Source organism: Jaculus jaculus, chromosome 5 (assembly GCF_020740685.1).
Source record: "Jaculus jaculus isolate mJacJac1 chromosome 5, mJacJac1.mat.Y.cur, whole genome shotgun sequence".
Lineage (NCBI taxonomy): Eukaryota > Metazoa > Chordata > Mammalia > Rodentia > Dipodidae > Jaculus > Jaculus jaculus.
In genome coordinates this window covers 114355484-114378759 of record NC_059106.1, presented here as the reverse complement: position 1 = coordinate 114378759, position 23276 = coordinate 114355484, and the positions used below count along the sequence as shown (strand labels likewise).

Sequence of the window (23276 nt, the reverse complement as noted above, 5' to 3'; positions counted from 1 at the left end):
GTCTTATTTTGCTTTAATATATCTAGTTCCAGCCATTTCCCTGTAAGTGATAAGAACTTGTTCTTCTTTAAGGATGACTAATAATCTATTGTGTGTATGCTACATTTTCTTTAACCATTCATCCACTGGTGTATAACTAGACTGATTCCATAACTTAGCTATTGCGAATAGTGCAGCAATAAACAAGGATGTATAGTTGTCTGTGTTATATACTTTGAGTCCTTTGAACATATAACCAGTACAGGCAAAGCTGGGTCTTATGGTAGATCTACTTTTAGGGGATGTTTGAGGAACCTCCATATTGAAAACTACTACTTACCCTGAACTAACATTTTTAGTATCAACTTAGTAGTGTGGGATTAAGTTATAGGAAGAGTATCATCAGCATTCTGTCTTGGGACAAAAGACTGTTTCAGCCTCAAGATTAATTCTGTTTAACATAAGAAAATATATCTAATGGAATAAAATAATATGAATCACCAAAAAATCAGTCATGGTATTAATGTATAAAGATAACTTTTTATTATATCAAAACAATAAAAACCAAAATACAATTTAAAGGAATGTTTTGTTCCAAAGTTTCAAGCTATAGCACTAAAAACAAAAGTATTTGCATAATATATATAAGTGAAAAGGGATTATTGCTAATTTTTTTTTTAATTTTATGAGAGAGAGAATTGGTGCATCAGGGCCTCCAGCCATTGCAATTGAAATCCAGAAACATGTGCCACCTTGTGTATCTGGCTTCACATGGGTTCTGGGGAATCGATCCTGAGTCCTTTGGCTTTACTGGCAAGCACCTTAACAGTTAAGTCATCTCTCCAGCCCACTAATACTTTTTAAAGACAATATTAGATCTTGTTGCTTGTTATAGCAATCTTATAAATATCTGTTATCAGTATTATCAATTTTTGCATAATAAAGGAAATGGTAAACTTAGGATTCTTTGTCCTTGGTAAAAAGTTTAGCACCTTAAATTCACAACTAGCACTCTTTAATTGTGCATTTCTAAAACAAGATTTAGCTACAAATGTTATATAATGTTCATTTACTGTATATTAAATATTTTAGGTACATGTAGTACAACCCCTTGATTTCAGCCTCAGTAATACTTCAGCAAGAATGAGAAAAAAGTATTAAACAGTTCTAAATATAGTCTTCTCTAATTATACAAACTTTTTATGTGTAATTCCTTCATAAAATTTGTGCTCTCAGTAATAAGATACTACTAAGAGAAAATAGACCTAGAAGTTTCTATTGTATATATGATACCTTACTAATACAAAGATTTAAAAATTAAGTGGCTCAATTAGTAGGTAAAGAAACATTAAACTTTTCATTCTACTTCTTAACAATCATTTCACTATCGTAGCTTAGAGGCTAAACTAAGTTCACTCTTAGTAAGGGTCTGCACATATATTTCCTTGGAAAATGATGCTGATTTTCCAGAAAATCCTCATACTATTTGTCAAATAATATTCAAGCATTTGTAATGGCCAGTTATTACCAAGAACACTAGAGCTGCACAAATACAAAAATATAAATGAGTATTAAGTATAGCAAGCACTCCACATTTCAAAGTGAGAGTTTGGGGCATTTTAGTGATGCACTTGTCCTTATTCATTTACTTGCAACTTCTCCAAAATGTTATCAAGTGGCTATGTGTTAAGGCCAACATTTTATTTGCACTTTGGAAACTATAACAACACTTTCAAATGTTTCAACCCAAGACAAAATAAGATTATATCACATTACATATGAAAGTAACAAGCAAAACTACATCAAAAGCCCAATTTAATCTAAAGCTCAAAAAATTTATTCTTCAAAGTTCAGGATAAATTATACCACTACTGTTATCTTCAAATATTTTTGTTTGAAGAAAATTTAATTGGAAAAAGATCTTAGTGGGGTAGATGGGAAAGCTACATTATGAAGTCTTGATTAAAGGAATTTGTTCCTTTGATTCTCTGGAGATTTAATTTTCCAGGAAATATATCTTAGTATATTTGGGATAAAAAGATGCCCTCTCATATAGCTAGAAGAATGGCAACAGTGAGATGGGAAGAAAAAGGATGCCAGCCAGTTACAAACAGCATCTTACAGAGTTGAAGGATTTGAAAACTGATTCCTTTATGACTGTATCCTCCTGGAAAATTTGCACACTCCTAGGTTATACCCACCACCATCTGCATTATAGAATGAAAACAGCCTACTAAACAACTGAAAAAAAAAACCCTAATTTCTTTTTACACATATTACTATTGTTTATCTTAAAATAATAAGAGATTTGTCAGTGGAATGGTCTAAAATGTTTGGCTCAGTTGAAGAATCTAGGTTGGCTTCAAAAAGAAGCAGATTACCGTCCAAAAAAGGATATGCTTGGTGTTCAGTCTCTGCAGAGAGGAGCTAACCTTCTCCTGGAATACAAGTGTGGCTTCACAGCCACAAGTACCTTCAGTAGAAATGAGTCTCCGTGCTTCTTCAATGTCTAGGACAACAACAGCACACAAAATTTAGCAACTATCCAAGAAGTATAACAAAGCAGGGCTGGGGAAGCACAGCACACTTGCCTAGCACAAGACAGGCCTGGGTTTCAATCCTCAGCATGAAAAAAAATAAAATAAAAATATATAAACAATATAATTGAGAAATCTACAAATCAATATTGCTGTTTTTAAGCCCTGAACTAAATGCATATTTCAGGAGGTAAAAGGTGGTTAGCGTAGGGAGAGACCAAAAATATAAATAAGACTATCTTCTTGTGATACTGTATCCTCATTAAGAAATGAAAATGAGGCCTAGGGAGATGGACCAGTAGCTAAAGAAATTTGCTTGCAAAGCATGCCAGCCTGTCAGTTCTTCAATACCCACATAAAGCTGAATGCACAAAGTGGCACATGCATCTGGAATTTGTTTTCAGTGGCAAATGACCCTAATGTGCATGCATATCTCCCTCTCCCTCTCTCTCTCTCTCTCTCTCTCTCTCTCTCTCTCTCTCTCCCCCCCTCCCTCCCTCCCTCCCCCTCCCCCTTCCCCTTCCCCTCCCTTTCTCACCCACCCCACCAACAAAAATGTTTTTTTAAAACAAAATGGAGACAGGCATGAGGGTGGCATGCATCTTTAATTCCAGCACACAGGAGGCAAAGGTAGAAGGATCACTGTGAGTTCGAGGCCAGCCTGAGATTACATAGTGAATTCCAGGTCAGCCTGGGCTAGAGCAACACCCTACCTCAAAAACAAAAACAAAAATTAGATAGTAGTGATGTTTGCATATACTGAAAATTATTGAACTATACATTTTAAAGGATAGATTTTCATAGGGACAGAGTATTAAAGTAGGTCCTTATTGTGCATGAGGCCCTATCGTTTCCAGAACCACAAAGGAAAAAAAATAATCAAGATGTGATCAGATCATGCAAGGTAGACTATCTAGCAGAAGAAGTTAATTGTTTTATCCTGTAGCCAACCAGAAGTCCTAGGGGTATTAAAACCAGACATGATAAAGAAACAGCTTCCTCCTAGATCTTCCTAGGAAACCAAATCTACTTAAAGAGCCAGTCTTCACCTGAACAAGTCCTCTTGTCTTCATTCAAGGTATAGCCAGGGAAACAGTCACAATGGTAGGATGCTGCCCCGTCACTCACGCAGATGTGCTGGCAGCCATGAGTGCCCAGAGCACACTTGTTATGAACTGACCCAGAACCATGCAGGAAAGAAAGTATTTACTAGTTAAGTTAAATTAAAAGAAAAATAAACATGAGCTAAAGAGATGGTTTAGTGGTCAAGGCATTTGCCTGCAAAGCCAAAGGACTCGGGTTCAATTCCACAGGACCCACATAAGCCAGATGCACAAGGTGGCGCATCCGTCTGGAGTTCATTTGCAGCTGCTGAAAGCATTGGCACACCTATTCTCCCTCCCCCCCCCATCTCTATCTCTCTCTATCTCTGTCTCTCTGTCTCTCTTTCAAATAAATAGTTAAACCCCCCCCACACACACACAAAAAAAAAATACATCTGGGAGTTCAAGCTTTGGTTGATTCCAGACAGTGCTGAGAATGAAGTTTTCAGTCATCAGCCACAGCCCCATGTTCAGAAGAAAGTCTGGTTTCCTTGTGCACATCACACACCCCTTGAACTCACCTGTTACCCAGCCATTCCTTCCCTGTTCTTCTAAACTGTCTGAGGGGCTCTTGACTTTGGCCCACTCAGGCAGCACTGAGCCTTGATGATATTCCAGAACTTATGTTGGGGTTTTTCTGCTATCAGTGCTTCAACATCTCCAGCTATTCATGGATCATCACAAAATAGTCTATTAAGGACCTCATTATACAAGGAGCTAAGTTGGATGCTGCCCAAAAGAACTGTATTGATCAAGGACCTACCCTTTATATAAAATGGGACAGAAAACCTTGACCCCATCTTCCCTCTCTCTTGAGAATCCCTCTTCTCTCCCTCTTCCTTTCCCTCTTAACCCTTCTCTTTCTCCCTTTCTCCTTCCCTCTCTCTCTTACACACATGTACACAAGCATAAATAAACAGAAAAATAATAACAGTGTTAAAGTATTAATAAAAACAATAATGACATTTTGTTGGACAGTGAAGAATTTACTGTCTAGCACATAAATAACATTTTAGAGATGAAAACAGTTTGCCCAAATTTAAATGGAGAGCAAAGTGCCACACAAATTCCATGCCAAAACTGGCCTAAGACAAATGAAAATAGCGTAATAAACTCAGAAAGACCTCATGGAAGATCCATGTTCTTTTTCTGCCATTTCATGAGCCAAAGTAGTCTATATGCTCCCTTTCAACTCTCCTCTGAAGTATGAAGAACCTTCCATGTCTCCCTATTTTCTACAGGTCAGCTTTGCCTGAAATGCAAGGCCCTATATAATCTATCATTACTTTTCAAACCTTAAGATAGATATCCCCACACAGAGCCTCATAGCAGAATATTTCATCTCCTCCAGTCTCACTTTAATACTCATGCTAAAGACAACAACTGTGCATGCCTCCAACCCTAACCCCATCATCTAGTTTGTAAGCCTTCCTATCACTCAGTGAGGGAAAGCAGGACAGTGGAGGGATCTGGCTACCTGTTGGCCTCAGCTATGGCACAGCATTATTCACTATTCCTATAAAGTATATGCAAACCAATGTTCCCACTATTCTCTATCTCCTCTATCCCTGTTCATTTTGTAAGATAAAGTCTTACTGTATTCCATAGTGTGTTTTGTTTTCATTTTCCCAGGTCCTCAATGTTCCTGGCAGCCAAAACTGATAACTGAGATTCTGGGAACCAGTCAGAGGAGTTTGACTAGTGGTACCCTATCTGTACCCTATCTGTTCAATCCTACTGCTCCTCTAAACAAACCAGCACCAGTCTGTCCCTTCCCAGATACTAATTACTAATCTTAACTTTCCCCAACCTCAAGGCCCAAGCCCAGTTTCATTCTCTGGGCCCTTCCCTACTCCTTGAGCCTGATTGACTGCTAGCAGCCACCAGTGCCTTTCCTTAGCTACAGCTCTGCATTCTAAGGAGCCAGCTCTTTCCATGCACTCTCTGCCTTGCTCTGAAGCAGAAACTGTGCCTTCTGAGATCCTCATAGGTCTTCATTCCTGAGAACAAATTAAGTACTCCAAATTCTTGTGCCAAAGGTTTCTTTTCCTTTTTCTTTTTTCATATGCTGCCTGGTTGAACTTGAACTTGCCATCATTCTGCTTTAACCTCTGAAGTGCTGTTATTATAAGCAAGTAGGTCTGGCCTGATTTTGTTTATAAACAGAAGAGTAGGGTGTAATGGTGCATACTGTAATACCAGCACTATGGAAGATGAAGCAAGAAGATTTCTGTCTGCTTCATTCCAGCCTGTGCTACATAGTAAGTTCCAGACCAGCCCTGGCTATATGAGACCCTGTCTCGAAACAAACTAAAAATAAAAAGAGTAGGAGCTGGTGATGATGGCTCAGTGATTGAAGGCACTTGGTGCAAAACCTGATGGCCTGGGTTCAGTTCCTCAATGTCCACATGAAGCTAGGTGCACCAAACTGGCACATGAATCTGATGTTCATTTGCAGTGGCAAGACGCTGGCACATGTGTGTGCACACACACAAACGCACGCGCACACACACAAACAAGCTTGCAAATGAATACAAAAGTCTTAATTTTAAAACAAAAATAATAAAAAGAGGAACAGATATATTCCATTTCCTTTTATATACCTTGACAAAATCTATCATGTGGCTCCTCCAGGGAGAGGAAAAGAAATGTAAAATCTGAAGAACATTCAGGAAGCTAAAACTAAGCAGTACCTCAAGAGCAGGAATGTCCTCCTGGAGGAGGTCTTTGACATGTATGAATGCCACCCTGTTCTACTAGTGAGTTTAAATCAAATTAATGAGGATTAGCAGTCCTGGCAGGAGCTCATTAGCTGAGTCACAAGGCTCAGAGACACCGAAGACTAACCAGCTAGAACTGTCAGGGAATATCCTGCTTCCAGCGTCCTGGAAGCTCTATGTGAGTCAGACCTTCACAGAGTCTCCGTTGCTAAAGCCATCCAGCTTTAAGCGTAATGCTACAAAATACTCCAGGCCAAGTTTTAACTGGAAAAAGATCAGTTCAGCCTATCACACCAAATAGCTACTGCCCAGATGACTTCCTCTAAGATCTCCTGTTTGCCTAAAATGTCCCCAGTGTACAGAGCTATAAAGTTTTCCTGGATAAGGACCTACATTTCATTAGCTTTTCTCATATCTCCCACTCCTTGCCCATTTCCTAGTAATTTTCTGAAGTGATTTGTTTTCAGAAGCCAGTGAGCTCACCCCACTCTGGCTAGTGTGTAAGCTGGGAGAACGCCTGCATCTTTAAGTTACCTCCAAGGACCTCTCTCGTGGTAAGCTACAAGTTGGTTTCACTGCCAGAGAAAGACTCAAATAGGAAAGAATTTGTGGGGTGGACCTTACCTGAGCATGTTTTCTTATCTGCATTCAGACTGTAGCCTTCAAAACACTCACAGTGATGGGACTCAGCTCCATCATTCACACAAATGTGCTGACAGCCATGTGTACCCAAAGAACATTTGTCCTGAGCTGTCAGATGAAGGTCCAAGAGAAAAGAAATAAAAAGTGAAAGAGTGCCTTGTTACCCAGAGATAGAACCCTGCTTGTTTGCAGCTAGGAATGTATATAATTGGAAGGTAGTCAAAGCTGTTGGCTTTATTTGCTGTAAGTAGAAGATAGCTGTGTTAAATAAAATCCCATAAACGTATGCTATTCTCCAACCTTCCCCAATTTCTTTTCAATACCATCAGTGTTGAGTTTTTATGATCTAAGCATCTCATAAATACATAATAAATTCCTTTTAGTTTTACTGTACTTTGCCCAACCCAAAAAGATACCAGAAGTTCTGTAGCTAATTACACTAAAGCCAGAAAAACAAAGAATTTGGAGAAATTATATTATAACACTCTCCTGTTGTATAAATGAGGAAAGTGAGCCCCAAGGAGATCAACTAATTTAGGGCAATGTAAAAATTTGAGACCCAACTCTTTATTCATTGAACTTTCTTATGAAGCAAGCTGCACACTAGCGTTCTGCTCCCTGCCTGTGAATCCAATGGGACCAGTTACCTCAAGCTCCTGCCACCATGCCTTCCCCACCGAGATAGGCTCTGAATATGTACTATTTGTAAGCTAAACTGTGAGCTGAAATAAACTCTTCCTTAAGTTGCTTTTCTCAGGTAACTTGCCACAACAATGAGAAATAGAATTAGCTAAAGTGGTATCTGCCAGGTTCTCTGGTTCAATGTTATTGTTTCCCCTTGTGAGGAACAGGTGTCTTGTAAGACATTACTTAAAGCTAAACTACTAAAAGGGCTAGCATTTGGAAGGGCTGGTAGGACAGGATACAGCGAGGAAATGAGCCACACACTTTCACATGTAATACATAGATTTCACCATTTCTACCTTTTCAAAATAAAACTTAGGTCAGGGTGGTAACAAAAAGGAGGAAAGAAAGAGAGAGGGAGGTGGCGTGGGAGGAAGGAAAGAAGGAAAAGAAAAAAAGGAAGAAAGAAAAAAAATTGACCAAGTTCCAATCCCTTGTGGCTTCCCATTCCAACACTATATAGGTAGATAGGCAGATACATAAACCATTCACCTGCACAAGTTTTCCTGTCTGCATTCAGGGAATAACCTTCATAGCACTCGCAATGGTAAGAGCCAGTTCTGTCATTCACACAGATCTGTTCACACTCATGGGTGTTAAGGGCACACTTGTCAATAACTGTCAAAAGATAAGCAGGACAAATATAAATGTATGGAAAGGAGTTGAGAAAAAATTTTACTGGCCTCATCACTACACACACACGCGCGCGCGCGCGCGCGCACACACACACACACACACACACACACACACACACAGAGCTAAGGTTGTGTACAGGAAAGGGCACTGATAGAATTTAGAAATGATTCCAGTTCTGTCTCTTTCACTAATAGACACAGTGATGTAGCTAAGTCTTTTCTTTGCATCACAATTTCATTATTTATAAAACGAGTAGATTGCATTAAATATCTCTATGTTTTATTCCTCTCAAAAACTTTTTTAGGAGGCTGGAGAGCTGGCTTAGCGGTTAAGCACTTGCCTGTGAAGCCTAAGGACACTAGTTCAAGGCTCAATTCCCCAGTACCCAGTTAGATGCACAGGGGGCACATGCGTTTGGAGTTCGTTTGCAGTGGCTGGGAGTCCCTGGCATGCCCATTCTCTCTCTCTCTTTTTCTTTCTTTCTCTCTCTGCCTCTTTCTCTATCTGTCTGTCACTCTCAAATAAGTAAATAAAAATAAATAGAATTTTTAAAAAAAAAAACTTTTTTAGGATTAAAACAACAGCAATAAAAAAATCCCTTTCTTCATTGACTCTGTGTCAACATTTCACTCTACTTTTAGTGTCCCTGGGTATGGATGGCCCCCGGGAAGAAGTAGGATGCTTATGTCTACAGAAATAAAGCCTAGGAAAAATTCCAAACCTTCAAAAGGGATCAAGAGTTTTGGATTCCTTCCTCTTTTACCTTTTATTTTATTAACAAGGATTCCAAGTCACCTTGACACAGAGATACTTGACACCCATATTTACCGCTGTACAATAGCCAGGAAATGGAACCAGCCTCATCCAGGCAGGTCAACCACGGTCCCTGAGCAGGTCTCACCTGAACATGTTTTCTTGTCGGCATTCAAGGTGTACCCTTGGCTGCATTCACAGTGGTGTCTGCCATCCCCATCGCTGATGCACACGTGCTGACACTGGTGTGTGCCAAGCACACATAGGTCCAGAGCTGATCAACAGATGAATGCAGCCATAAGAAAAAATTCAATTATAACATTTGCAGAAATGTGGATGCAACTGGAAATCATCATGTTAAGCAAAATAAGCCAGACTCACAAATACTGCATATTTTCTGTCATACTGAGAATCTAGACTTAAAATTATATGTGTGTTTATATGTGTACATATTTATATATGTGCATCACCAGGTCACAAAACTAGAAAGGGAAATATGAGCTGGGAGGAAGAAGTTTTAAGGGAGGTGGTAAATAGTATGATGGACTATGTATGATAAGAAAGCAGGATGGGTGACTAACTGGGGAAGGAAAGGAGCCAACTGGAAGAGGATGGGGCACAGTGAAGGCAGTAAGGATGGGAAGCTGGTCTCCAACTAGCTATGTAGAAGAGAATGGCCTTGAACTTTTTTATTTTTTTAGATATTTAGAGGTAGGATCTCACTCTAGCCCAGGCTGGCCTGGATCTCACTCTGTAGTCTCATACTAGCTTTGAACTCACAGCGATTCTCCTTCCTCTGCCTCCCAAGTGCTAGGACTAAAGGTGTGTACCACCATGCCTGGCTTGACCTTGAGCTTCTAATCCTCCTGGTTCTATTTCCCAAGTGCTAGGATCATAGGTGTGTGCCCGCATACCAGGTTTTAGGTGGTGCTGAGGATCATACCCAGGGCATTATGGTTTGGGCTAAGTAATTACTCTCCCAACTGAGCTATATCCCCCGCCCCCAGATTCATTTTGAAGGGAAACTTCTTATAAACAGCAGTAAACTAGCCAAAAATCAATTAGGGGAAAAGGGATCAGAAACAAAGCATAAGGTGATCCACAGCCCTAGAGAAGCTGACCCCTAAATAACTCATATTCCACAAACCCTGAGCAGGTCTCACCTGAACATGTTTTCTTGTCAGCGTTCAAAGTGTACCCTTGGCTGCATTCACAGTGGTGTCTGCCATCCCCATCACTGACACACACATGCTGGCACTGATGTGTGCCTAGCATACACGGGTCTAGAGCTGGGCAAAGAACAAGCACAGTGATGATTCTGATGTGTCAAAACCATTTGAGATACTTCTTCCTGTTCTAAAAGGCATTGGACTCAAGATTCCTTACTAATCACCTCTTGACTTCACAATTGGCTATTTTCTGCCCCCATTAGATATGTGACTTTTTCACTAGAAATGTGACAAATTCAAAATTATAGATTTTTCAGCTGGAAAGATGGGTCAGCAATTGAGGTACTTGCCTGCAAAGCCTAAAACTACCAGGGTTCAAATCCCCAGTACCCATGTAAAGCCAGATGCACAAAATAGCACATGCATCTGGAGTTCATTTAAAGCAGCTGGAGGCCCTGGCATGCCCCTTCTCCATTTGTGTCTGTCTCTCTTCTATCTCTGTCTGCTTGCAAATAAATTAAGTAAAATTAAGTAAAATTTAAAAAATCTTAAACTGGGCATGGTGGTGTACAACTTTAATCCCAGTACTCAGGAGACAGAAGTAAGGAGTAGTTCGAGGTCACCCTGAGACTATATAGTGGATTCCAGGTCTGCCTAGGCTAGAGCCAAACCCTACCTCAAAAAAACAAAACAAGAAAAAAAAATTGTTTTAACTTAAAAAGATTTTGCAAACCGGGTGTGGTGGCGCACACCATTAATCCCAGCACTCAGGAGGTAGAGGTAGGAGGATCGCCATGAGTTTGAGGCCCCCCTGAGACTCCATAGTGAATTCCAGGTCAGCCTGGACTAGAGGGCTAGAGTGAGACCCTACCTCAAAAAAAAAAAAAAAAAAAGAAAAAGAGATTTTGCTACAGCCTCTCTCAAATGACAGAAGGAATTTTGAGTTTGAAGCTGCTGAAATCAAACATGTCCATTGTCAGGCAACTTGTTCATATACCTTTGAAATAGACTCTTGTTTCCCAACTGTAAGAGATATAAACAATGACATACTAGCTGGAATGTTATAAGTTAGTGTTGGAAACCTAGTTTCTAAGGAATTTATATTTTGTGACTAAATGGAATTCACATGTCTTTTGGCCTGGACTTGGCTCCAACTTGGGCCATGAGACTTGAGTATGCACATGATGCGGGGGTGGGGGTGGAATCTGCCTAACAGCCCTCTGCATATGCAGCATGGTTCTTAAGTGCAGGTATGTATTTGGGGTGGAAGTAGCTACAAGGACAATGAACTTTCATATTGCATATAAACAAGTAAAACCAAAAGCAAGAACATAATAAGTAAGACCATATCAGCTAAATTGTTTCTACATATTTTTTTTAATAATTTAAAGACCTCAGCTGTGGCCTTTTATTTTTGTTGTTGTTGTTGTTTATTTTTATTTATTTGAGAGTGACAGAGAGAGAATGGGCATGCCAGGCCCTCCAGTCACTGTAAACAAACTCCAGATGTGTGCACCCCCTTGTGCATCTGGCTAATGTGGGTCTTGGGTAATCGAGCCTCGAACCAGGGTCCTTAGGCTTCACAGGCAAGTGCTTAACCACAAGCCATCTCTCCAGCCCTTGTATCTACATCTTTTTGCTGCTGTAACCATTTATATCACATGAGGTTGATGTGTTTTTTTTTTTTTTCTAGTTACATGCTTTGAAAGATGAATCAATGAATTTAGTCATTTCTATAAACCAAGGAGGTCTGTTGAAGGAGGCTGGCACTCCTATGGCAGGTAACCCAATCTCCATTGCCCTTGGCAACAGGACAAGGCTAATATTTTCCCAAGGAGAGCCTTTTCATAGAATGATCTTTCCAATCCGTTGCTACAAGCTGCCCCTCAGCTTTCTTCCATAGAAAGGACATCATCCCCCACCCTAGAATAAGCAGATCTTTTGTATGAGAGTAAAAGCCTACCACTCACCACTTGTTACTTTACAGCCTTTGAGCCCATCCCCAGGTGCTAACTTTGAGACACAACTTCACCACAGACCCACATTGTGACAGAACAGCTCTCACTCACAGATTAAGGGGTTATTCTGGGAGAAAGAAAGCCACTTTCTTCTTCAGAACCCAATAAATGCCAAGTAGATGCCATCATAGCCAATGAGGTTTTGTGAAGGCCCAGTGTCCCTGGATAGGAAAAACGAGGGGCTACCAGCCAGGTCTGCCTGGGATGAGGCCAAGCTTTGCCCCAGATCAAGACTTCATCTTCCATTTCCCGACCATATGGGGATTGCTGGGATCCACATTAATTTAGATGTAGTCTCCTTGAAATTCACAATTGCAGTTATAGGCTCCCTTGTTTGTGTAATTCCCACCCCTAGAACGTTACCTGATAGTGGGGGGGGGGATGGAGAGCTACCTTCATGTTTATATCTAGTAATCAATAGATGTATGTTCAATAAACAAACTTGGAATAAATAGTATGGCAAAAAAGGTATGTATATTTAGAAGCACACCCAAACCAAAAATGTGTGCACACTTACATGTATGATTCCATAGAAGGCTTCAAAAGACTCCAAATGACGTAAAACAAAATAACTACCACAAGTCATAATTCTATTTTTTAAGTTTTTATAGTATTTGTTTTCTCTCTCCCACCCCTGGGGGGGTGTGTGTGTGTGTGTATATTATATGCACATGTGTGTAGATGTGTGCAGCCTGTGTACACACATGTAGGGATCAGAGGAAGACACCAAGTTTTCTCCTCTAGCATTCTTCCACCTTATTTCCCTAAGACAATGTCTCCGGAGCTCCCCGTTCTTTATTTTCTGGTTAGACTAGCTGACCAGAGAGCATTAGTGATCCACGTGTCTGCCCTCTCCTTCCCCTATTTCAGCACTGGGGTTACTGACATGCAAGGCTATGTCTAGCTTTTTACACAAGTGCTGAGGATCTATTTCAGGTCCTCTTTTTTGCACAGCAAGTTTCCAGCAAATCTTTCTTTTCTTTCTCCCTTCCTTTCAAAAAAAAGGTCTCATGTATCCCAGGCTGGATTTGAACTCCTGATTCTCCTGCCTTTCCAACTGTCCAAGTACTAAGATTACAGTCATGCACCACCATACCCAGCTCACAAATCATAATCCTGATCAGTGCAGCACAACTCCAGAACTGAATAGGCTCATGCTGATGCATCTAGCTAATTCATACTAAAAGAAAAAGAAAAAAAAAAAGAACAACTCCATTGATGAGGTGGGAAAATGATTGCATGGGTAAAGTATCCACTGTCCAGCTCTGAGACCAAGTTTGGATCCCCAGAGCACACAAAAGCCAGGAGCTGTGGCATACACATGTACACACACACACACACACACACACACACACACACACACACTCCAAGTGAATATTTTTAAAAGAATTCCAATAAAATTAGCATGTCCATGTTCAAGTAGGAGAGTAACAGAATGATTTGTTTTTAATCTACTTCTTATGTCTCTCAAGGGTACCAAAGCCCAATCTTCCCAGTCAGTCCCTGATTGATCCAATTATTCCACAGAATAATCAGAGAAAGAGCTGACTCTGAAAATGAATGTTCACCAAATGCACACTGGCAGTGACACTGGAATCTACCCCACTGGTCCTCCAAGGACAGATGCTACTCCAACTTCTGTAGGAGAACAAGCCGAGTCCTGTTAAATCTAGAAATGGTAAAGTAAAACAAATATCTGGGGGTGGAGAAAATGTGGTGGTGGGGAAGAAGGGACAAGAGAAAGGTGTCTTGGGTTTGGGTGGTTTAGGGATTTGGAGGCTTTTTTTTTTTTCTGACTCCATCAGAAAACAGCAAAGTTATTTACCTTGGGTATTTCCAGAACTTCACATTTCTAATGCAAATATGAAGATTTTATGAGCAAGCCTAGTTATATATAATGCTGCTTTATATTTCTAAACCAATACCATGTGTTTAAGTTGGTAAAAAAAAAAAAAACACCAAAAAAGCATTGCATGGGGCTGGAGAGATAGCTTAGCGGTTAAGTGCTTGCCTATGAAGCCTAAGGACCCTGGTTCGAGGCTCGGTTCCCCAGGTCCCATGTTAGCCAGATGCACAAGGGGGCGCACGCATCTGGAGTTCGTTTGCAGAGGCTGGAAGCCCTGGCATGCCCATTCTCTCTCTCTCCCTCTATCTGTCTTTCTCTCTGTGTCTGTCGCTCTCAAATAAATAAATAAATAAATTTAAAAAAAAAAAGCACTGCATGTATTTCACTTTTCTATAAAATTTTCACCCCCCAAAAATTCACTGAATCTTTTTCTGGGTACACAATGTGTGAAATATAACACCTTTGGTACTTGGAAGCAAAGACCAACTTACCACAAAAGGTTTCCTGAAATCTAGAGGAGAGTTTCTCAATGACACCATAGGTCTCCACATAGAACACATGCTCATCCAGGGGCTCACTGGCCATCATTTTGAGGGAATCCATGTCTGCTCGGTCCACACCTACAGCATAGAGCTCAATGCCAGATGCCCGGGCCCTGGCAGCCACCTCATTCACCTGGTCCTGGGGCCTCCCATCTGTCACAATGATGGCCACCTTGGGGATGTTGGATGTGGGCCCTCGAGCTCCTGCCTCCACTGTAAAGGCTTCTTCCATAGTTGTCTGGATAGCCAGCCCTGACATGGTGCCTGTTGACAAGGGTTTGATCCTTGCCACAGCCTGCTTCAGGGCCTGCTTCTCTGAGTAGGTGTGGAGCTGGAATTCAATCTTCACAGTGCTGGCATAATTCACCACAGCCACCCTTGTGTCAGCAGCCCCAATTTCCAGAGTGTCGATGATACGGGAGACAAAGGTTTTCACTTTGGTGAATTCCAGTGGCCGCACACTGCGAGAACTGTCAATGACAAACACCAAGTCCAGAGGCCTGCTCTTACAAACACCTGCAAAGAAGGGTATGCAGAGGAGAAAAGGCCACACAATGATCATGCCCATGACCAGAAATGTGACAATCCTCACACCAGAGAACTATGGGATTCTAGAGAGCCAGACAAGGCAGCATTTCCTAACCCCAGCACCATCATTGCCTGCTTCCTTCCTGGAAACCTTCTTCCCTCTGTGTATTGAAAACACCAAGGCTTGCAGAATCTCCTAGTGAAGATTCACATAGAGGCTGCCCCAAATAGTCACTATAGGCTCTCTCAGCACAGAATTTTATTTACAACATCATCCTGCTACTTAAAAGATTTGTTCTAAATGTTCTTTGTGGGTCCTAGCAATGAATGGATCCCAGTCTTTTCTTGTCACTTCGCTATCTGAGGCATAGGGTGATAATCTGACACATGCCTACTGTGCTTTCAATTTTATGAGCATGTCTTGTTTTAAGTAGCAAAGACCACAGCTTCTTGGTACCTCTCCTACTATCTCCAAACTCTCTTGGCCACTTCTTTTCCCCTTATTCACTCACCAAATAATAATTTTGAGGATCTTCATGTATGAAGACCTGGAACTACAAAGGTAAATGAGCAGATTTCCTGCATTGAGACACTTATATCCCTTCTGCACAAACACACCAGGCACACTGCAGTGGCATAATATACTTTCGTTGCCATGGATTCTCTTCTAGTCTCTCATGCTTCATCCAACCCTATTTGCACACACTCTCTTAGCCACCAAGATCAAATACACAGTCAGGATTAGACAGGAAAACAGACAGTTATCACACCTTTTCAAGCCATTCCCTACTCCCAAATAACTCTCACAGACATACACATGCACACATAGAAAGGCAAGCATGCACATTTGCATCACACACCCACTACATGCATACACAGCCCCAAATGGAAATGAGCTCCTTAGGAGGCACTATTCGGAATTCTTCCTTTCCTAATAAAAGAACAGACATTGGTGTCATTGTCAGTGAGAAGGGGAAAAAAAGGTTAAAAATAAATTCTTGGGCCGGGCGTGGTGGCGCACGCCTTTAATCCCAGCACTTGGGAGGCAGAGGTAGGAGGATCGCCGTGAGTTCGAGGCCACCCTGAGACTACATAGTGAATTCCAGGTCAGCCTGAGCCAGAGTGAGACCCTACCTCGAAAAACCAAAAAAAATAAAAAAATTAAAAAATAAATTCTGGGGGCTGGAGAGATGGCTTAGCTGTTAAGCGCTTGTCTGTGAAGCCTAAGGACCCCGGTTCGATGCTTGATTCCCCAGGACCCACGTTAGCCAGATGCACAAGGGGGCACACGCGTCTGGAGTTTGTTAGCAGTGGCTGGAAGCCCTGACGCACTCATTCTCTCTCTATCTGCCTCTTTCTCTCTCTGTCTGTCACTCTCAAATAAATAAATAAAAAATAAATTCTTAGCTGGACATGGCAGTGCCTGCTTGTAATCCCAGCACTTGGGAGGCTGAGGCAGGAGGATAGTCAGTTCAGAGCCAGCCTAAGCTACATAGTGAGATGCTGTCAAAACAAATAAAATAATTTTAATACATAAATTATTAAGCTAAGCTATTTATGAGAGGAAAAGCTTTGTCCATAATAGGGGTTGTGTTGGTTGTTTTGCAGTGCTAAGAGGCAAATTTAGAACCTTGTACATAGTAGGCAAAGACTCTACCATTGAGCTACACCCAGCCCTTCAGTTTTTATGTATTCATTTACTTGCTTAACTGTTTTTTGTTGTTGTTGTTTTGAAACAAGTTCTTATGCAGTCAGGATAGCCGTAACTTCTTTATAGGCAAAATTACATGAATTATGAATTTTTCTGCCTCCACCTCCCAAGTGTTAGTATTACAGGCATGAGCCACCACTCTTTAATTATAGTCTAAACATTTTGAACACTGAAATTTATCCTCTTGGTTTTATCCTACTGCCTACAATTAATAAGGCAACATCTTCCATTGTACAGCACTGTAGGGATTCCAGGATACCAACTCAAGGACCCAGTGCAGCAAGAAGTGCAGAGGTTGGCTTTATACCCATCATCCCTGAGATTTGGGAAGATTTAGAACTAAAAAGCAGTGGAGCATGCCTAGACTCCAGGGTTCCTGACACTTCCTAGCCCAGGGACTTTCTACTATACAGCTGCTCTCTTTGAGGCAATGTTTTCCACGACAAAAATCAACATTATCTCATGTACCCAGTAAACGCTATGCATGTTGACTTTGAGCTACCACCCTGAAATATGCCATATGTCGTGTATTTAGTTAAGTCAAAAATAATTACAAATCAGGCTGGAGAGATGGCTTAGTGGTTAAGGCACTTGCCTGCAAAGCCAAAAGATCCCAGTTCAACTCTTCAGGACCCACATGCACAAGGTGGCACATGCATCTGCAGTTTGTATGCAGTGGCTGGGAGGACCTGACATGCCCATTCATTGCCCCCCTTTCTCTCCCAAATAAATAAAAAACAAAATATTTTTAAAAATAATTACAAATCTCTCTTCTTTTAATAAATACCACAACTTCCTTCAAAATCCCCTGGGATTGGGAACAAGGAAGTGCTGTGCTGAATCCTGCCTGGATGTGGATCTGTGTGCTTTTTCATGATAGGAACACAAGGAAAAAGCAAAAGTGATACAAAACCTGTGACTGACAATGCTTTCAGTAACACCCAAGTGGTGCCCTTACAAATCACTGCATGTCCTTGTAACTGAACATACCTTACCCCTTCCTTCTCACAGATTTTCACACCAAATCCTCTCTTCATGGGGACATGGGTGTGATGGGCAGAATAATGTTCTCCTCTGAAGATGTTCTAGTCATAATCCTAGCAACTTTGCATATATGCTACTTAGCAGTGACAAGAGGCTTTTCAGGTATGATCAAGGAACTTGAGATGGGGAAGTTACCCTAAGTTATTCAAGTGGGTCCAAAGAATTACAAAGGACCCTAAAAATGGAAGTTGCAGGGGTAGAGGAGAACCAAGTGATGAGATAAATGCTGTTCCTGGCTATGATAGGGAGGAAGAAGACCATGAGCCAAGGTGTGCAGCAGCAGCCTCTAGGAAGCTAAAAATGGCCTCAAGTGCTTCTTCATGGAACTTTCTGAAAAGGACAAGGACAGCCCTGCCAACAGCTTGATACTGGCCAAGGAGATGAACTACAGCTTTTGACTTACAGGACTGTAACAATGTGTGTTGTTTTAAGCTACTCAATCCAATCATTTTTCACAGAAGCAATAGAAAACTAATACAAGAGTCTTGACCACAGTGGTGGCAATTTATTCATAATCATGTGGCTCCTTCCTGATTTCTACCTCCTTAGCAAGGGCACTAACTGTGCTTGAATTTCCTTCTATGGCCATTTGGTTCTAAAGCATAAGGAAAATTAGCCGCGCATGGTGGCACACACCTTTAATCCTAGCACAAGGTAAGAGGATCACTGTGAGCTTCAAGGCCACCCTGAGATTACATTGTGAATTCCAGGTTTGCCTGGGCTAGAGTGAGACCCTACCTCAAAAAGAAAAAGAAAAAGAAAAAAAGAAAAACACAAGGAAATTAATGTCTGAGTTTCCTAGGTTTCCACAATCACAGTATTCCAGTTGGTGACAGTTCTACCAGAAATAAAAACCCATAGCAGAGCTTAGCAGTTCCTAATGGTTAACACGAAGATTTGGAAGTTTAGAATGCTGCATTTATCAAAGAATTGCCATTTAAGACCAAGTTTGGATTCTAGGCGACACAGAAATAACATGGGTAAGGTCACTTCCAAAACAAAAAGCTCCCCACTCCCACCCAAGCAAGCAGCTGGCCAAATTTAACCCTTGTGAGCCTTGATCCTAACTCTTCCCTCTCCGAGGCAATGATTTGACCATTTCAAATAATAAGGCAAGGGACTGAGGTGAGGCTCAGTGGTGGAGCCCTTGCCCAGCGCTGTGAGACCCTACCGACAAGGTGGATTCCCAACAAAGAGAAGTAGGGTGGGGTGGGTAATAGCGCAATGCAGAAGAATCTCCAGCCCCTCAGCAAATCCTAGACATATTCAGCAAGGCACAGGAAGGGATAGACATTGTACGTAAATGACTAGAGGAGACCAGACACTGGCATGGACACACACACACACACACACACACACACACACGCACGCAACGGTTTGATGCAGCCTTCTACTTCAAAGACTGAGGCTGGACTTCCTGGTAAGAAAGCATATGGAGATGTTAGGCTGGAACCATGGAAAAAGCCCGCGTTTGGCTTCAAGCTGAGTTTCATGCCATGTTCCCATGCTGGTTTGCTCAGCCCTGGGTTCCCTGTATGGCCTGTCAGGAATCCAGTCGGATGGATGCGTGTCGGCTCGGCGGTGCTAAGGTCTGCTGGACTTCAGGAATCGATTGCCGGTAACAAGGAGAACATGGAATTGTTCCAAGACGAGACCTATTTTGGGTCTCTGCGGATCTAAGAGAGGTGTGGAGCCCAGATCCATTTAAACAGCACACCGGTCCGTGCAGACCCGGGTGTATTCAGGATGGTTACCTCACCGCACCCAAGGATCCTGAGCATCCTTGCCGAATCTCGGGTTCCTTTCCTGGCCTTACCCCACCCGTCCCCCGTGACGTCCTTGGTCAGATCTGGTCCCACTGAGGCAGCTCCACAGCCAGGAGGGAGCGGAGAAGTACTCTTACACGAGTATTAGAAGCAGACCTGCAGGAAGGGCTTTGCTCCACGGAACCAGAGACCAAGGCCAGGCATAACTGGAAAGCCCTGCGCGCCCACAGGTGCCAGGTGCTCCTGACCCAAATTACAGGGACGGCTGTTTCAGGAGACCCACAAGCTGCCTGGACATAAGCGTGACCTCGCGCGTCCCCCTTCATTCTCTAGACCTCAGTTTCCATGCAGGATTTCGGGGGGACAATTCTTCTCGCACCTCATCTCCCTGGGGCTGGGATGCAAGAACACTGGGCGCACGCCGGAACTTTTCCTCCTGGGATGCTTGGCTCCGGAGTCCCCGTACCGTTCTCCCACCTCTAGCCCAGGCTCTCCAGCCGTGCTATCCTAGTCTCCCATTTGCCCCACGGTACCTGCGCCACGGGCCCCGGGAGGCGGACGAAGACCGGGGCTGCCCCCGGGACCACGAATCCCCAGCCTCCGGACACCCGTGCGGGCCAAGGGACCAGGGGTGGCGGGGGGCAGCAGCAGTAGCAGCGGCCAGAGTAGCAGGAGAGCCTGGAGGTGGCGCGCGAGGGCCACGGAAGACATGGTGAGGTCGGTGGACCGGCAGGGGTCTGTCGCCACGAGGGGTTCAGGGCTGGCCGAGTCAGTAGGGGGCCCGGGGTAGCAGCGAGGCGGAGGATTTAAAGGTCCCGCTCTGGAGGCACCGCCCCGCGCCCTCCCCCAGTGTCTCGGGCCTAGCCAGCCCGGATCCGCCCAAGGCCAACAAGGAGCCCTGTCTGCGCATTCCAGTGGCAGCAGCGGAATGTCTGGAGCGAGACGGCCAGAAGCGCGGTGGTCACCGCTCGCCGGGGCCGGGTGGGCTAGGCTGGGTGCCTCCTGGACTTTTGCCTCCTTGTAAAACCCGCGTTTGGGCTCCTAAGGGGGCCGGGCAACTTGCTCGACCCTACTATCCTAGCCAGATCTACGCCCCAGAGCCCCAGGCGAGGAGCCCCTGGGCTCTGCCCGCTCAGCTCCAGTTGAGGATCCTGCTCAGAGCAGTATGAAACCTGGCTCATCACACACACCTTTTCCAGCCAAGTAACCCAAATTTTTCTATGAACTCGGTTTTTTCGTTTGTTTTTAGAAAGAAAAGTCCTCATAGATTCTAGCAGCATGAATAGGAAACTTTCATCCCAACTTCAAACATCTATAAACACTTGAACTTATATTACCAGGAATAGCAAACATGCATTCCTCCAAAGAGCCTCTGTTAGCTGGGAGAACAGCCTGTACCTAGAGACTTCCAGAGGCTCTTCTTATATTCCACTTCCTTGCTGGTAGAGTGACCCTTTAGGTCATACTGGGCTAGCCTGCCCAGGTGCCCTCAGTTCAGTCTGCTGGGAGAGAATATGCCCAAATGGTGTGCTTATCTAAGGGAAGGTGACGGGTTAGAGGAGAAAGGTCTTTGTAGAGTAAGAAGGCTTCTGGAAGCAGGGAAGTTTGAGCTGGGTCTTCAAAGAGGACAAACAGCAGGACAGGAGAGGGATAAGAGAAGGTAATGACGTGGGATGCATATGACTCTCTCTCTCTCTTTCTCTCTCTCTACATATATATATGTGTGTGTGTGTGTGTGTGTCCCAAAATTGTTAAAAGCCATAAGTTTATTTAAAAATATTTCAGTTTTGCAAGATGTAAATTTCTGGAGATTGATTACACAACATTGTGAACAAACTGCTAGAGTTTGAATGTGTCCCTGAGAAGTTCCCATGGTATCCTTCCTGTGTTGATCATATTTAGGAGTCTTTGAACCAGCTTGAAAAGAAGTGCACACCAGTGCAATGGCAGCACACAGCCTTGATGAGTAACCAATGGCTTTCTGATTGGCTAAGAGATCTGCTCAGTGGAAAGGAACCCACATCTGGAACTGGGAACCAGGTCAGAATCCTATGGAGACAAAGATTATGCTCTTCAGTGTCAGCTCCCACTAGTCTTTGGCTAAAGGAGGGGCTACATCCATCAAACTCTCCCTAAATTAATAATGCTTATCCAATTTTACCTACGCTGACTCCACTCTCCGTTGCAGAATCTGTTTTTCTTTTTCAGAAGGTAGTGAGACCTGAGGAGATAAACCACTCCTCATATCCCAGGCAAAAGAGAAAGTGGGGAGATGAGCAACGATGCTGATTCCATGGTGAGCCTGACAATCAGTGCCAGGGTGAAGGAGACAGATGCTGAGGATACTCAACACATACCAAAGCAGAAATCCAGAGGCTCCTAAGAGCTCATCACTGAAGTAGACTTAAAACACACCCACTAAAGCTCAGGAAATTTTGTGGAAGAGGGGGCAGAAAGAATATAAGAGCCACAGGTTGGGATGTCATGCCCTGAGGCACTGCCTCCCCCAACAACCGACTGCTGCTCCTATCACACATAAACCACAACCCCATGGGGAATACCAGCAACCCCACTGAGAATGCCCCTGCAGAATGGGGCCAGGGAGGAGGGAAAAGATGGTACCAACACATCATGTGTCCGTTCTTAATAACAAAAAAAAAAAAAAAGAAAGAAGAAGAAAAAGGCCTTTAGGAAGTAATTATGATGAGAGGTTTAGTGTGGTGCTTTGAATATAAAATGCCCCCATAGGTTCATGTTTGAATACTTAACCCCAGCTAGTGGTGCTTGTCTGGAAACTTGCAGAGCCTTGTTGGAAAAAGTATGTCACTGTGTGTGTGGAGGGAGGGGGAGGAATGAACCTTGAGGTTTCATAGTTCAGCTCCTCTTGCTGTCTCTCTTTTTCTGCTGTCTGCTGATGTGACAATGTGATGTTTGCTTCTTCTTCCTACTATGCCTTCCCCACCATGATGGAAATCTGTCCTCTGGAACTGCCAGCTGAATTAAACATTTTCCTTCCATAAGTTTCTCTGGTCGGGTATTTTGTCCTAGCAAGGAGAAAGCAACTGATGCATCATAGATACATATAGATCATAGATGCCACATGGCATTACCAACTTTATAAGAAGAGGAAGAGAGTTCCGAGCAAGCGTGCTTGCTATGTCTTGCCATGAGATGGCCCATTGGATGTAGGCACCAGGAGTGCAGGGGCAGTGACTGAATTGTTCACTGCCCAGTTCCCAGAAAGTCAACCTTCTTGGTTTCCCACCAGAAATACATGATAACACCCTATTGCTGACGACTCCACATACTTGGGCTGCAAGGCCACTGAAAAATCCTGCTGGAACTGAGCTGATAACCTCCTCCATGTAGACCAGCTGACAGAAAGCTGGAAGAAGCCATTCTACATGTAGTTCAATGAGATACCACCAGTGAAGATACTCAACAGTGGACACTGCAAGCCTTATAATTGGCCAGCCAGCCCAAATGAGCCAACCAGTGCAGTAGTGGCACATCTGTCATGGTGGAAACCAACTGCCCTCCAACTGGACTGGAGGCCCACTCCATGGGAGGGAATACATTCCTGATACTGAAAACTTAA

General features: G+C 43.0%; 1 protein-coding gene across 3 annotated transcripts; it reads right to left on the bottom strand.

Annotated features, from left to right (window-relative positions):
- Positions 1 to 786: 786 nt before the first annotated feature.
- Matn3 (matrilin 3) lies at positions 787 to 20708 on the bottom strand. Of its 3 annotated transcripts, XM_045149012.1 has the most exons (9): positions 20212 to 20708; positions 14579 to 15145; positions 10218 to 10343; positions 9203 to 9328; positions 8158 to 8283; positions 6964 to 7089; positions 3566 to 3691; positions 2378 to 2488; positions 787 to 1654 (listed from the first exon to the last, which is right to left on the bottom strand). In XM_045149012.1, exons 1-9 carry the CDS (start codon positions 20387 to 20389, stop codon positions 1617 to 1619), a joined length of 1524 nt encoding a protein of 507 aa, XP_045004947.1. In that variant the 5' UTR covers positions 20390 to 20708; the 3' UTR covers positions 787 to 1616. The 3 variants fall into 3 exon arrangements, with proteins under 3 accessions (XP_045004947.1, XP_045004946.1, XP_012805402.1); XM_045149011.1 differs by lacking the exon at positions 3566 to 3691 and having other exon boundaries at positions 20212 to 20443; XM_012949948.2 differs by lacking the exon at positions 9203 to 9328 and having other exon boundaries at positions 20212 to 20443.
- Positions 20709 to 23276: the final 2568 nt, after the last annotated feature.

What these genes read in the sequence shown, in the direction of transcription:
- Matn3 (XM_045149012.1), bottom strand. Translation starts at nt 20,389, where the DNA reads ATGTCTTCCGTGGCCCTCGCGCGCCACCTCCAGGCTCTCCTGCTACTC. An exon ending in TGACAAGAAAACATGTTCAG is followed by an intron (nt 9,329 to 10,217) that starts GTGAGACCTGCT and finishes TCTGTTGATCAG; the next exon opens with CTCTGGACCTATGTGTGCTT. An exon ending in CGACAAGAAAACATGTTCAG is followed by an intron (nt 8,284 to 9,202) that starts GTGAGACCTGCT and finishes ATCTTTTGACAG; the next exon opens with TTATTGACAAGTGTGCCCTT.